At 36.3% G+C, this 15,425-nt stretch overlaps 1 protein-coding gene across 3 annotated transcripts in view; it reads right to left on the bottom strand.

Annotated features, from left to right (window-relative positions):
• LOC124504377 (E3 SUMO-protein ligase RanBP2) overlaps positions 1-15,425 on the bottom strand; it is an 82,167-nt gene that overhangs the window by 48,498 nt on the left and 18,244 nt on the right. For all 3 annotated transcript variants that reach the window (XM_047069859.1, XM_047069860.1, XM_047069861.1), the window contains exons 2-6: positions 9,104-9,171; positions 7,603-7,714; positions 6,959-7,111; positions 1,683-1,913; positions 1,195-1,340 (exon numbers count right to left, since the gene is read on the bottom strand). In XM_047069859.1, the coding sequence (XP_046925815.1) occupies positions 1,195-1,340; positions 1,683-1,913; positions 6,959-7,111; positions 7,603-7,714; positions 9,104-9,171 (710 nt within the window). The remainder of the gene's footprint in view (positions 1-1,194; positions 1,341-1,682; positions 1,914-6,958; positions 7,112-7,602; positions 7,715-9,103; positions 9,172-15,425) is intronic.

The raw sequence follows: 15,425 nt of genomic DNA on the forward strand, positions 1-15,425 counted from the left end.
AAGAGGCAGAGAGAGAGAGAGAGAGAGAGAGAGAGAATCCCAAGTAGGTTCTGCACTGTCAGTGTGAAGCCCAATGTGAGGCTCGACCCATGAATCCTGAGATCATGACCAGAGCCAAAACCAAGAGCCAGATGCTTAACTGACTGAGCCACCCAAGTGCCCCAAATTTAGATTATTTATAGTACTACTAAGAAATTGTCTTTTCCACCCTCATGTTCTAAGGTGATCAAAAATGTTTGAGTATATAACCCATATAAAAGAAAACATCCTAAATATTTTCTAAAATAATCTGAAAGTTGAAGTGTTTTGGATACCACCCTTACTCGCCACTTAGAACACTAAGAAATTCATTCAAGAAACTACTGTATCCCCTAACATCAGATGGGGAACAAAAACTACTTTTCAAGCAAATGCACAATCTATACCAGAGACTGACAAACTACTTCTATAAAGGGCCACATACTAATATGGCTGTGCAGGCATATAATCTCTGTCACAGCTGCTCAACTCCAACACTGCCATATGTAGGCAGCCACAGATAATACATAACAAGAGGCACAGCTGTGTTCCAATAAAAGCATATTTACAAAACCAGGCAGTGAGCCATATCTGGCTTAGAAGCTCTGGTCAACCCCTGCTCTCAACTAACATTCTCATACAAATCCAAGTGATGTTTTTGTTCAATGAAATTTATTTTAATAAATGGAGATATGATCCTGAGAATCAAAATTTAGGAAAACAGAAAAATCATACATTATATTTTAGTTATCTTGTTTCTAAGCAAAAACATTAAAAGTTTTCTGAAATGTTGGGGATACTAAATGCTTCTACTAAAACATCTGACAGATGGAAGTCTATTTTGATTTTCACTCAAGATTATATATCATTTTTGAAATAAAATATGAAATAGCAGAACATTCATTTGCAGGACTACTAAGCATGCCAAAACTGGATACATAACTATAATAATGTAATCAAGTCTGTACAGTAACACAGTTCTCTAAAAAATCAAAGTCATACAAAACCAATTATAATATCCCCAAAAAAGACATAAGAGAGTTATGGTATTAACTATCACCCCTGGGTATTTTATAGAAATAGTGACCCAGTAAAGATGGTTAGACCAGTGAACTGAATCACTACAAAAAGAAAATCTACAACTGACACCAAAGTACCTTCCTTAAGTCGACATACCTTTCCAATAATTCTCTACTTTCTTGCACATCTCTGGTAGACAGCGTAAGAAGCATAAGGTTAGCATAGGCCAGAAGTAGATCTTTATTGGCACTTTGCCAGCTACTTTTATCAGACTCCAAACACTGTGAAGATTCCATATATTCCTGTTTTGTAGAAAAAACACTCAATTACAAAGCTTTACCAAGCACTGTAAAATTAGTTTTATGTCTAGTTTTAGGTCTATCAACGCTTTTGCCCATCCGTATACTCATTAAACCACTGATTTTTACATCAACCTATGAAAACACCAAAAGCATATATATTTATTGCATTTATCTCTCCAATCTACCCATTATAAAACTGAAATCATCCTAGTAAAAATTTCATTTCAGAGTTGCTATACATAAATGGAAGAAATTTAAGTCTCAGAGAGCACCGCTAAAATACAAAAGAATGTATAGTAATTATCTACATAGAAGCATAGAGACCCAAGAGTTTTTACCTACCTTAAGGGTCTGTACAACACATGAATTCCATTGTAAACTTGAACGCAAAGTTATGTTTTTCTCTGCCTCATGGCAGTGGGCCACAGCATCCTTCAATCTTTTATTTGAGCGATATAGCTCTACTAATCGGATGTTTACATAGACATCATCAGGTCTTGCATAAAGTTCTGACTGAATCAAATCAAAGAGTTTATTCCATCCATCTTCACCTTTGCAATCTAAAAGCTGTTCCTATTAAAAAAAAAAAATCAATGATTTAGAGAAATGCCTGTGCACGTTTAAGCACATCATGGTTCCTATGAACACCATTCTACTGTGTATGGCTTTAGTAAACTATCACAACTAGTACCATCCTATATATCCCAACTCTCATGGAAGAAAGCTGCTCCCAGCCAGAAGCTAAACCTCAAGAAACTTAGGTGGAGAGAAACATCTGGGATTACATAATAGCAATGGTTGCCCACATAAACCTCACAGATGGCCAGGACTATTGCCCCACATCCCTGTACATCCCAGTCACCACTAGAAGCCTAGCTTTCCTGTCAATCCTCATACCAAGGTCCTTATCCTCTAACTGTTCTGCACCTCCATAATCTGACTCAATCCCCTATCCACTCTGCTCCCACTTTAAAGCTTCTATTGTTCTGCTATCTTCTCAGAGTCCTCACCATCTAGCCTTAACTAAATGGAGTATTACCTTGAGATAACCCCCATTACTTCTCTGCCATGGTAGCCTTTTCTCTGTTAGCCTATATACAAGTAGAGGAGGTACAGTTAGTGACCTACTCACCTCCAAATCATATATCCCCCCGCACACGTTTATAATCCTGTCTTCCAAAGGACATGCTATCTAATTCTTCCACTCATTCCTCATGAGCAGCTGGAAAACAACACTCTTCCTCCATTCCTAATAGCCAACTAGTATCAGCAATTGAAAGATGAGCAAAGATATACAACAGCCTGGCTACTCGGTTCTTTAATTACCTCATCTCCATGGCTTTGCTCTACACTCCAGCCTCAGCCATCCATTGAGCACTGACTTGGGTCTTCAAAGTCTGTATTTTGGTCACACTGGTTAGATCACTATACCCCTCTTATTCTTTCACCTCACTGTGGGCACACATACCCTCACTGCCACATATATTTGTCTCTACCACATGGAAAGAAAGCTGTCTTTAATACACTGATATCACCAAGTTTTAATTTTCTACAAAACACATATTTTCCTTCTCTGTCAAACTAAAATGCCATAATCCCTAATATTCATAATCACTGCTTGCTCACAGATGCCCTCAATTAATTCCCTCTACCTTTCCTTAGAAGAACCCTACTATCTGCTTCCTTTGAGCCTTATATACTAACAGTTGAGCAATAGGGGACAGGACATTTGGGAATTTGGGGAAATCACAACCAGGCTAACTGACTTTCATAACCTTGAGACTCCAAACCAGTAATGCCTAGAACAAAACTCTACTTGTCCTCTAACAGATTCACTTTCTCCATTCTCTGAAAAGGTTACTTCAGAGGTACCTGGGTGGCTCAGTTGGTTAAACATGAGTTCAAGCCCTCTGTTGTTGAGCTCTATGCTGCCAGTGTGAAGTCTGCTTGGGACTCTGTCTCCCTCTCTCTCTGCCCCTTGCCTGATCTTTTTCTCAAAATAAATACATAAACATTAAAAAAAAAAAAATCTGTAAGTAAAAGATCAATACCTTCATGGCTGCTTTTCAAAAACTCTACTCTCATATCCAAGAGAAAAAGCCCTCTCACCAATATTTTCATTCATTAAACAAATGCCAAAAAACTACTTACCTTAGTTAAGTCTTAAATTTTAGAAAAAATAGAATTGCATTTCAAGCTCAAAAAAATGGGGGAAAATCTGATATAAGAAAGGTTTAGCTTTAGACAACAGTGTCTTTAAAGTTACTGAAGAAAATCACCATCCTTCAGAAGCAGCTCATTTTTCTTTTTTTACAATACAAGAAAAATAAACTCCTACCAATATATATGTTCCTTAATGTTAACGTCATCAAATAAATTGGATTGTCAAGGCCAATAAGGAAATTATATTTCAGGCATAACACAAAGACAATAAGGTAAAGAAATCTACACACTTGGACCTGACATTTTAGATTAATATTTAAAACCCAGCTACTTATTATAGGAAGAGGAAAACAATGTTACTAGTTTATCTCTAGGGTTGTTTTTATATTTTTTTAATTTTTATATTTATTTTGAGAGAGAGAAAGTGTGTGCAAGCGGGGCGGGGGGCGGGGAGAGAGAGAGAGAGAGAGAGAGAGAGAGAGAGAGAGAGAGAGAGAGAGAGAGGAAAGGAGAGAGGAGAGAGAGAATTCCAAGCGGGGTCCACACTGTCAGCATGGAGCCGAATGTGGGGCTCAAACTCACCAACTGTGAAATCATGACCTGAGCAGAAACCAAGAGTCGGACACTTAACCAACTGAGCCACCAGGTGTCCTGGAGTTTTTTAAATACTTTAGATTCTAAAATCTGTACACAGTTGTTCATATGAGGTAAAAGCCAAAAACTGGAAACAACCAAAATATCCATCAAAAGTAAATGGTTAAGGGTGCCTGGGAGGCTTGGTCAGTTAAGCATGTGACTTCAGCTCAGGTCATGATCTCGCGATTTGGGAGTTCGAACCCCACGTCGGGCTCGGTGCTGACAGCTCAGAGCCTAGAGCCTGCTTCCAGATTCTGTGTCTCCCTCTCTCTCTGCCCCTCCCCTACTCATGCTCTGTCTCTCTCTGTCTCTCAAAAATAAATGTTTAAAAAAAAAAAGTAAATGGTTAACCTGTGGAATATATCCATACACAAAATACTACTCAGCAATAATAAAAAGAACAAACTACTGATACACCCAACTTGGATGGATCTCAAGGGCATTACATTCAATGAAAAAAAGCTGACCTCATAAGACTGATTACTGCATGATTCCATTTATATAACATTTTGAATTACAAATTTATAAATATGAAGAACAGATAGTAACTGCCAGAGTTAAGGATGATGGGAAGGAGAGGGGTGGGTAGGACCATAAAAGGTGAAGCTTGAGGGAGATCTTTATGATGATGTAGCAGTTCTGTACTTTTAATTGCAGTAGTGGTTACACCAATCCTTACATGTGACAAAATGAAAAAGAACTATACACGCACATTGTACCAATGTCAAATTCCTGATTTTGATATTATACTATAGTTACATAACACATAACCAGTGCAGAAAGCTGGGTGAAGTATACATAAAACCTCTCCGTACAATCTTTGCAATTTTCCTGTTGAAAACAAATTATTTCAAAATAAATTCTATCAAAAATATGTATAATGGGGCGTGACGGAACTATTAAAACAATATACAATTGACCCTTGAACAATATAAGTTTGAAATGCACAGGGGTCCACTTACATGTGGATTTATTTTCAAAAGTAACAGTACAGTACTATACCTATATTTTCTCTTCCTTATAATTTTCTTAAAATTTTCAATTTATTTCAATCGTAAGAATACAGTATGTAATACATATAGCATACAAAATATGTGTTAATTGACTGTTTATATTACCAGTAAGGCTTCCTTCCAGTCAACGGTAGACTGTTAACAAAGTTTTTAGGGAGTCAAAAGTTATATGCAGAGATGCCCAGCTGGCTCAGTCAACAGAATATGCAACTCTTAATCTCAGGGTTGTGAGTTTAAGTCCCATGTTGGGTGTAGAAAAAATAAAATCTTAGAAAAAAAAAGCTGTATGCAGATTTTCGACTACATAAAGTGGGGGGGAATCATGGCCCCCAGCCCCCATATCGTTCAAGGGTTAACTACACACTTAAAATGTTTGCCTAACAAATTTGTAAAGACTTGCTCCAAAAGAGTTACTTAAGTAAACTACATTTACTCAGTAAAAAATAACAATTAGAATTGGTCAATACATTAGCAAGAACTTCCTATTATTTTTAGTAATTATCTGTAACATACTGGAGAAACTACCTTTTTTCTTTTGCTTGAAAACATCACTATCCCATAACATAACACAATCCTTTTTTTCCCTAAAGATTTTATTTTTAAGTAATCTCTACACCCAACGTGGGGCTCAAACTCACAACCCTGAGATCAAGAGTCACACGCTCTACCAACTGAGCTAGCAAGGTACCCCAATTCCTTCCATTTTTAGGTAATAGTTCTTAAAAAGCTTTAAAATAGGGCGCCTGGGTGGCTCGGTCGGTTGAGCGTCTGGCTTCTGCTCAGGTCATGATCTCGCGGTCTGTGAGTTCGAGCCCTGCGTTGGGTTCTGTGCTGACAGCTCAGAGCCTGGAGCCTGCTTCAGATTCCGTGTCCCCCTCTCTCTCTGCCCCTCCTCCACTCATGCTCTGTCTCTCTCTGTCTCAGAAATAAACATTAAAAAAAAAAAAAGGCTTTAAAATAACACTAACCTGTCATTCTTTTCACCCAATAAAGCAAAATTTTTCTATCAGACCTCAATTTAAGTCTTAGCTCTGCCATGTAGCTACAAAACTGCAAAATCGCTAAAATATTAATCATTTCATAAGGGTAAATGAGATACCACTTGTAAAACATAATAGAATCTTAAAAAAACAGCGTATGCTCAGAAAGGTTTTGAAGAAAAAAAAATTTGTTCTGCCATTTTTTACAGATATGACATATAACTCTGTATTAGTTTAAGGTGCACAATACAATGATTTGAGACATGTATATAGTGAAATGATTTCCACAGTAAGTTTAATTGATATCCATCACTTCACATGGTTATAAATTATTTTTTTCTTGTGATGAAAACTTTTAAGATCTACTTGCTCCCTTCACAGCTTTCACATATACAATATGGTGTGGTTAACACTAGTCACGATGTTATCCATCATATCCCTGGAACTTATTTTACACACAGAAGTTTGCACCTTTTGACCACCTTCATCCATTTTCCATCAACTCCTACACCTACTGGTTTAAGGTTTGCTACTGAAAAGTCACTTAAACTCCAAATATCAGAAATGGTTGTGACTTATTTTCCCTGACTGCTTTATTTTTTTAAGTTTATTTATTTATTTTGACAGAAAGTATGAGGGAGAGAGGAATAGAAAGAAAGGGAAAGAGAGAATCCCCAGCAGGCTCCACAATGTCAGCACAGAGCCTGACACAGGGCTTGAGATCATGACCTGAGCCCCAAATCAAGAGTCAGACGCCTAACCAAATGAGCCACCCAGGCACGTCCCCAACTGCTTTTATTATGATTTGTTTTATTCAGTTTTTTACCTTTAGTTTATAAATTGCAGGACTTCCTGGGAAAAGTTTAGCTGCTCTTTCAACCCAATATTTTGCTCTTCCATCAGTAACATCATTTTTACAAAGCAATTCTGCAATCTTCAACACAAGATCTTTTTGTGTTGGGTTTAATTCCACTGAACGCTGATATCAGAAAAGAAATAATAAAATTAGTACGATTCCTAAGGTACCTACACTCACCTATAAAAGCTAAAAAGTTATTATTGTCTACACTAAAAACTTTTCTAAATGACAATGTGTTACTTAAAAATTGTTAAAATTAAAGTGCCTTGGAATTTTTTTGCAGATGAATTAAATAAAAATTATGTTTTTATTAGGTAAATATCAAAAAAAAAAAGAAAGAAAACCACTTACAAGAACAGCATTTCTGACCATGTTAGACTTAGAATTTATAGGTGTTAATCTTTTACAAGTGCTAACTTCTTAATGATTAAATTACAGTGTACATTGGGCCAAATAATTTAAAATCTGTTCTAATCTGTATTGCTTAATAGTACTATGATACCAATGCTTATTTTCAGGGCATCCATAAAATATGTTTGAATTTATTATATAAACTACGCCGGGCATATGTGTGGTGGTACAAAGGCTATATTTTAATCTTAACAGTTTACCTTATAACATTCAACAGCCTTGTCTATATTTTCCTCAACTTCATAAAGAAGACCAAGAAATCTGTGAGCTTTGGGATCCCTTTCTTGCACATTAATATATGTAGATATATATCTGTATAAAAATAACAATATAAAAATAAATAATCTTTAAATTTTCACATTCAGAGCTCTATGTAAATACTAACCAAAGAGAACATCTTAAACCAAAGCAACCACTAAACTAATTGACATTGTTATTCTAATTATTGCCTACCACTATTTATTTACAGTAGAATATGCAGACAACTCAAAAGTATCCATAAGAATAAACACAAACATACATACAAAAGTTGACAATAAATTCATTCTACCATTAAATACTACATTTACCAAATGTTTTTTCTAATGCTACTCACACATAAGAAATGAATGCATAAATTGCTTTTTCTTCCTGATATTTTGGTAAAGCACTTAAAGGGTTTTACATAGGAAGCAGAAAACGATTATAGTAAATATTTTTAAAGTATCATAATGCAAAATACTAAGAGTAACAACTTCCCAAATAACAACCAAGAGAATGTATTTACCTTTTTTTTTTTTTTTTTTTTTAAGTAATCTCTACACCCAATGTGGGGCTCGAACTCACGACCCAAAGATCAAGAGTTGCATGCTCTACTGAGTGAGCCAGCCAGGGTGCCCCAAGAATGTACTATTCACCTTCTAAATAAAAAAATAATATCTAACAGTACTGTTCCCATCTAAAATAGAACAAAGGAAAAATTACTAAATAAACTAGTAAATGTAGGTAATTTCCATTTCTTACATCAAGTAACAGCTAAAAAATAAGTTAAACATCTTCAAGGCTCAGTGAGTATTATCTAAGAGAAGTTAGACCAAAGACCAAATCTGAAGGAAAAAGTGTCACATTAATAAGGAACAGTATTGACAGCCCCATTGCTGTTAAATAAAGGTGTTATCATTTTCCTTAATAGCATTTCCATCTTCCCATTAATGCTTTAACCTGCCTGCCTTCCCTTCTAATTTCCTGCCTTAAGCCACTCCCAATCTATCACCAACCTTCTTTGCCTTACAGATGAGACAAAGCTTCAGAGTCAATTAAAGATCTTTTATAGAAGCTATTCATTCTCCTGCCCAGAAATCACAGTTTAATTTTATATTCATTGGTAATTTTCAAACTGATTAAAGTAATAGGTATCTAACCAGAAAGAAATTAAAAATAAACACAGTTCTCTTTTATTCCTTAGAAGTGTTTTAAGCCTAATGATTTCTTGTCCTGAGTATAAACAAGCAGCAGGCATGCAGAAAATACTCATTCTAGGCTCAATCTCCATGGAATTGAGGCTAGTTCTTTATAACAGTCTGAAGTGATCGAATACTTTATTTCCAGGACATGGAAGAAGAAGAACTGCTAAAACATCATATTTTCAGCCATTTCAAGTAAGAATACAAGGGGAAAAATTGATTTTAGAAAACTAAAGTATGTTTACAGTTTGGTACTTACTTTTTAGCAAGATCGTATTCTTTTACTTCATAGTACAGCTTTGCAAAATAGAATCCCTTCATTGACTTCTAAAAAAAAAAAAAATTAAGAGTTTTTACTTTTCATATTTTGAACTTAAAAATTTGTTCTAATGAGATTAATATTAATATATTTGATTTCTGTTCACCTAAAAGGTAGGAAAAAAACTGCCTGTAGAAATGTATATATTGTAAAAGTCATGACTCCATGTTTTATAATTCTCATCATAAAACAAAAAATAAATTTAAAAAACAGCAAAACAAAAGACGATGTCAGAAATTAAGAATTTATTACCAGCAAGAAACCTGAAAACCATGTAGTGCCACTCTCTCACTTTAAAGATAACTAAACCGACAGAAACCTGTTTTCTTAAGGAAGGTGAGGTATACTAGAAACCTCTCTTCTCTGGTCATATGTAAGCCTTTATGGGGAAAAATAAGCAGGTACTTCCATTCCAGTAAGGCACTGGGGACTCTCTGGTACAGGTACTGTTATCTCTACAGATCACTATTTTACCCTCAAGGAATTAAAAAGGCAGAAATAAAAGTTGAATTCTTCCAGTAATAAGCCAAGTCCACATGCTGGCTCTTTTATTCCCAAGTTTAAAATGCTGGGACACACCAGATAATGTTGTACACACATGATAAAAGAGTACACAGCCATCAAACACCTAATCTTTGAAAACTATACAAGGACACAGGAAAAAAAAAATCAATATATTAAGTGAAGAAGTCTACTACAAGGCAGTATGTTTTCATTTATTCTTTTTATTCTAAAAAATGCAGATTTAGGATTTGTTCGCTATGCCTACTATTATTCACCAGGCACTGTTCCAGGCACTGGGGAACCAGTAGTACACAAAAACATCAGTCGTCACGAAGCCTGCATTTTAGGAGTGGTGACAAGCAAACTGTTATCCATACAGGAGCAAAACAGAGTGCTATTTTGTACTATTTCATCTATTATTTACAGTACGTCACATTTTAAAGCTAAAATCAGTATTCATCTCACAAATCACAGAATCCTAACTAATATTGTGCCCATTTAGTTGTTTCTTCTTTCCTAGTTGGTAACAGTGCTGGGGCACAAATAGATTCTATAGATTTTATAGATAAAAAATTTTATAGAATTTATAGATTCTATAAAGTAAGAGAGAGACAGAATTGTCAGAAAAGGTCTCATCAAGGAGATATTTCATCAGATACCTGAAGTGATGTGGTTATCTAGGGCAGACTAGGCAGCACCTCAATTACAATAATTTAATCCCCACTGTTTACTATGTTTCAACTTTTCCTTTTCAATGAAACCTACAGAAAATACTCTTAAATCACATTCATCTTCTTAAATTACTCTTCTCATGACTTCAAAGATACCAGGCTCTCTAGTTTGACTTCTACCTTAGTAGCACTCCTTCTCAGGCTCTTCCTCACAGATTTCCCCTAGTCCTAAACCCTCTACCCTTTCAGGAGATCTCATCTGCAACACATACTGAATCTCACCTATGACCACTGATATGTTGACTATAAAATATAGACCTTTGGCTCTCATTTTTCCTGAGCTCTAAACTTATGTGCAAAATATAAAATATCATCACCAAAACCTGTCAGTTCTATGTTATCTCAATCTACTAGTTTTTCTTTTTCTTTTTTTTTTTTTTTTAATTTGAGAGAGAAAGAGAGAACAGGGGGGTGGGTGGGGGGAGAAGGACAGAAGGAGACAGAACTCCAAGCAGGCTCCACACTCAGCACAGAGCCTAACATGGGGCTCAATCCCACAACCCTGGGATCATGACCTGAGCCGAAATCAAAAGTCAGATGGTCAACCATCTAAGCCACCCACGCGCCCCTCAATCCATCCATTTTTCTACAGCTCTGTTGCTATCACCGAAGTCTAAGCCTGCTATGATCTCTCTCTAGGACTTCTGAAAAAGTCCTAATTCGTTCCTGCTTCCTTGTATATATTTTTCCTCCCATCTAATTCATTCACCAAAGGGGTATAATTTCAAACATAAGACAATTCATGTTATGCCTTTGCTTAAAACTTAAAATCCTGCCATGGCTTCCAATTATACTTTGAAAATGCCCAAATCTCTCACCAAAGACTAGCATGATATGGCCCCTATCCAGCTCTTTACTTCAACTTTACTTCATCTGGCCTTTACATACTATAGTTTAATTTTAGCCAATGACTAAAACCAGAATGCATCTCTCTAACGGGGGCAGCCCTGAGGAATGTTTTAAACAATCTGGCCAACAGCAGGCATTAATGTGATATGATTTCCATCCAGTGTTTTCAATGTCATAGAAATTCAATGAATGTATGCAAATGAAAAAGAAACTATAATTCCCTTAAAGTAGACCAATGCCTCATCATCTAAATAAACACACAAATGAATGAACAAACAAGATTCTCACTATCCTAATTAAACCACAACTAAGGGGAAATAAGTTTCAGAGAATCACCTGGCCCTCCAAAAAAACAAAAACAAAAAAAATCACTCTATTGGGCATGACTCCAGTCTGGCACAGTGAAACAACGAGAAGTGTAGAATAAGAGGGAGGCCACCTGTGCCACTCACCTCCCTCTCACCTCCCCTGTACACGTTGGGGAAGCAGGGCTGGGTCCAGTATATCTGTCAAAAACATAACACAGGTATCCTTAGCTGAGTAAAGAGAGCAAACTCCAGTGAAGCAAAAGGGGGAAAAAAAGAAAAAAAAATCTACATTTTCAGTAGGAATACAGACCCAGAAAGTGGGGTCTCTGAATCCTTCTGATCTTTTTCAGTTTTGAGGAGATGTTGGAAAAGTTACCATACTAACTTTGGGCAACCAAACCCTCAGAAATCTCACTGTTTGGTCCCTGATATCACTTCTTCCTATCTTCGTGAAGCAGAAGTCACCTATCACTGTATTGTGCACTCACTAAGAGAACTAGGTTTATTGAGATCTTCACCCAACACGAGCTGAGTGTAGACCTTAAGGAGACAAACTGATTTGACTCTGATGACAATGGGTTGTTTACATAATAATCTGCTCAGTACAAAGAGGAGCCACAGTTCAGACATCAACTGCCTGCATGAGCTTACCAGATGAGCAACTAAGACATATGAGGTTCTGACTAAACACTTACAGAATCCCATCTAGGCAGGACAACACAGCAGCACAGTTGTGGTTCAGACAATTCTGGACAGCACTCTCCCACTGTCTTCCCTGACTGAAGTACACCTTCTTCATTATTTCTCACAAAATCCTGTTTATTTCCTTCACTGAATTCATACAGGTCATAATTATTTTTGTTATTATGGGTGTCTATCCCTCAAAACTGTAAGGCTCCACTAAGGTAAGGCCCCTGTGGCTTGTCCACCACCATAGAACCAAGAATATTAACCGGCAGGTGTCACATATTCACAATTTACTGAAATGCACATAAATTTGTGTACCCCTGCTTATTTCCTAATAAATTCCTAAAAACTAAATAACTAGTTCAAAGAATATAAATATTTGAACCGTTTGCTATACTGCCAATTTTCCCTAAAGTGTCTACCTATTTACTTCCCTACTCAGTATCTGAATGCCTAAGTCAGAGTGCATATTCTTCACAATTAATTTTTCCCATTTCTTCAGTCATCACTAATTTGGTAAGTAGAAGAGGTATGACTAAGTCAACCTGGTATTTCTCTGATTAAGAAGATCAGTTTCTAATATTCACACTGAAATATTTATAGTATCAGTTCGCTGCTAACATACTTTAGCCATTCTCAACTTTGAAAGGACAGAGAAAAGATTATCTCACTAATTTCTAAAGAGTTCTTAAAACCCTTAATGGTTCTTAAACCATACTGACATTTGAGGGCTTTTTACAAAGCTTTCCCAGGTTGCCACCTTTAATTCAGTGTTTAATGTGTTTGTGAAATAAAGCTTCAACTTGTATGCAGTAAAAACTATCTTTGCTGTTCATTTTTTTCAAATTATATGGTAAAAAGATCTTTCTCATATGAGATTAATACTCATCTATATTTTCTTTCAGTTTCTCTAAAATTACTTTTAAGTCTAAAACTTAATTTGGTCAATAATACAGGCTAAAGCCCAATTTTTTAAAATAAGTTATTAAACCAAAAAAATTCATTAAGTAATTGGCAACTGTTCAAGTAACATCTACTAAATGATCCATATGATCCATATTTTCTCCACTGCTTTGGAATGTCACTTAGCAATGCCACAAAAGTCTTCTGTTATAGCACCTTAACTTAATAAAACCCCTTTCCCAGGACTCCTGGGTGACTCAGTCAGTTGAGCATCCAACTTCAGCTCAGGTCATGATCTCACATTTCATGAGTTCGAGCCCAATATTGGGCTCACTGTTGTCAGCACAGAGGCCGGTTCAGATCCCCTGTCTCCCAATCTCTCTCCCCCTTCCCTGCTTGAGCTCTCTCAAACTAATTAATTAATTAATTAAACATCGCTCACAAATGGGGGAGGGGCAGAGAGAGACAGAATCCGAAAAAGGATCCAAGCTCTGAGCTGTTAGCACAGCGCCCGATGTATGGCTCAAACTCACAAACTGCAAGATTATGACCTGAGCCAAAGTCGAATGCTTAACACCCAGGCGAGGCCCCCAAGCAGTTTTTTCAACTCAATAAAAGTATATATACAAATTTTCTATTTGGATATCACGCTCTTTCTTCTCTTAAGGAACCAATACTGCTAAATCATTTTCGTTTTTTCTTCTTAATGTTTATTTCAGGGGGGGCGGGGGAGGGAAGAGAGAGAGAGAAAGAGAATTTGAGCAGGGGAGGGGCAGGGAGAAAAGGAGACAGAGAATCCAAAGTAGGCTCCGCGCTGTCAGCTGTCAGCACAAAGACAGACGTGGGGCTTGAATCCACCCACCGTGAGATCATGATCTGAGCTGAAGTTGGACACTCAACCGACTGAGCCACTCAGGTGTCCCAAAATCATTTTCAAAGAGCCTAACAAAGTGAGGGAAGAAACAGGGCAATGACAGAACATGGATGTGGACAGTTATTAGGACAAAGAACATGAATGTGTTTTTCATGCTAAGGAAAAACTGCCAGTTGAGAATTTGAATGAAAAAGGAGAAATCAGGGCTCAGAAAGCTGAAAGGGATGAGAACAAAAAAAAAAAAAAAGGCGTCAGGGAGGAATGTTGAAGAGGAAATATACAGAGACTCATAAATATGGAAAACAAACTGAGGGTTACTGGAAGGGTTGTGGGGGGGATGGGCTAAGTAGGTAAGGGGAACTAAGGCATCTACTCCTGAAATCATTGTTGTACTATATGCTAACTAATTTGGATGTAAATTTTAAAAAATAAAAAATAAAATTAAAAAAAAAGAGGAAATATATGGATAACAGAATAATGAATAGGGCCTGGTGGTTCACTGCCAGTAGTCTCAGTTTACCAAAGAGGCAAGGTAGTTTGATGCATAAAACTTGTGAAGAATTTGAGGTGGACAGTGAAGTTCTAATACAGTGACTGAAAGGAAGAAGATAAGGTGGTGATCAAGGACAGGTAAATGGCCCAGAAATAAACACTCATATGTATACATAATCTCTAACAAGGTTGTCAACATCATTCAATGGAGAAAAGACAGTCTTCAACAAATGGTGCTGGGAAAACTGGGCATCCACATGCAAAGGAGTAAAGCTGGACCAATATTTTATACCATGTGCAAAAATTAACTCAAAATGAATTAAAGACCTAAAACTAAGATTCAAAACTATAAAATTCCTGGAAGAAAACACAGGGGAAAAGCTGTATGACATATGATTGGGCAATGGATTTCTTGGAATTGACACCAAAAGCATGGGAAACAAAGTAAAAATAGACCAAAAGGACTACATCAAACTTAAAAATGTTTGTGCATCAAAGGACACAATTAACAGGATAAAAAGTCAACCTACAGAATGGGAGAAAATATTTGCAAACCATACAGTTGATAAAAGAATAATACGTAGGATAGATTTTAAAAACCCCTTACAACTCAGTAACACAAAATCAAATAACCCAACTAGAAAATGAGCAAAAGACTTTATACCAGACATTTCTCTAAAAATGATAATATGAATGGCCTAATCATCAGGGAAATGGAAATCAAAGTCACCATGGGATAGTACTTCATAACCATTAGGATGACTACTATCCAAAAAGAAAAAAATGAAATAACAACTGTTGATAATAATATGGAAAAGATGGAACCCATGTTCATTGTTAATGGAAATGCAAAACAGTGCAACCATTATGGAAACAGTATGGTGATTCCTCATAAAACTAAAATAAAAACTACC

The sequence above is a fragment of the Lynx rufus genome, unplaced genomic scaffold (genome assembly GCF_022079265.1).
Source record: "Lynx rufus isolate CCGP_SWC_20201006 ecotype Redwood Valley unplaced genomic scaffold, mLynRuf1.p SCAF_8, whole genome shotgun sequence".
NCBI lineage: Eukaryota > Metazoa > Chordata > Mammalia > Carnivora > Felidae > Lynx > Lynx rufus.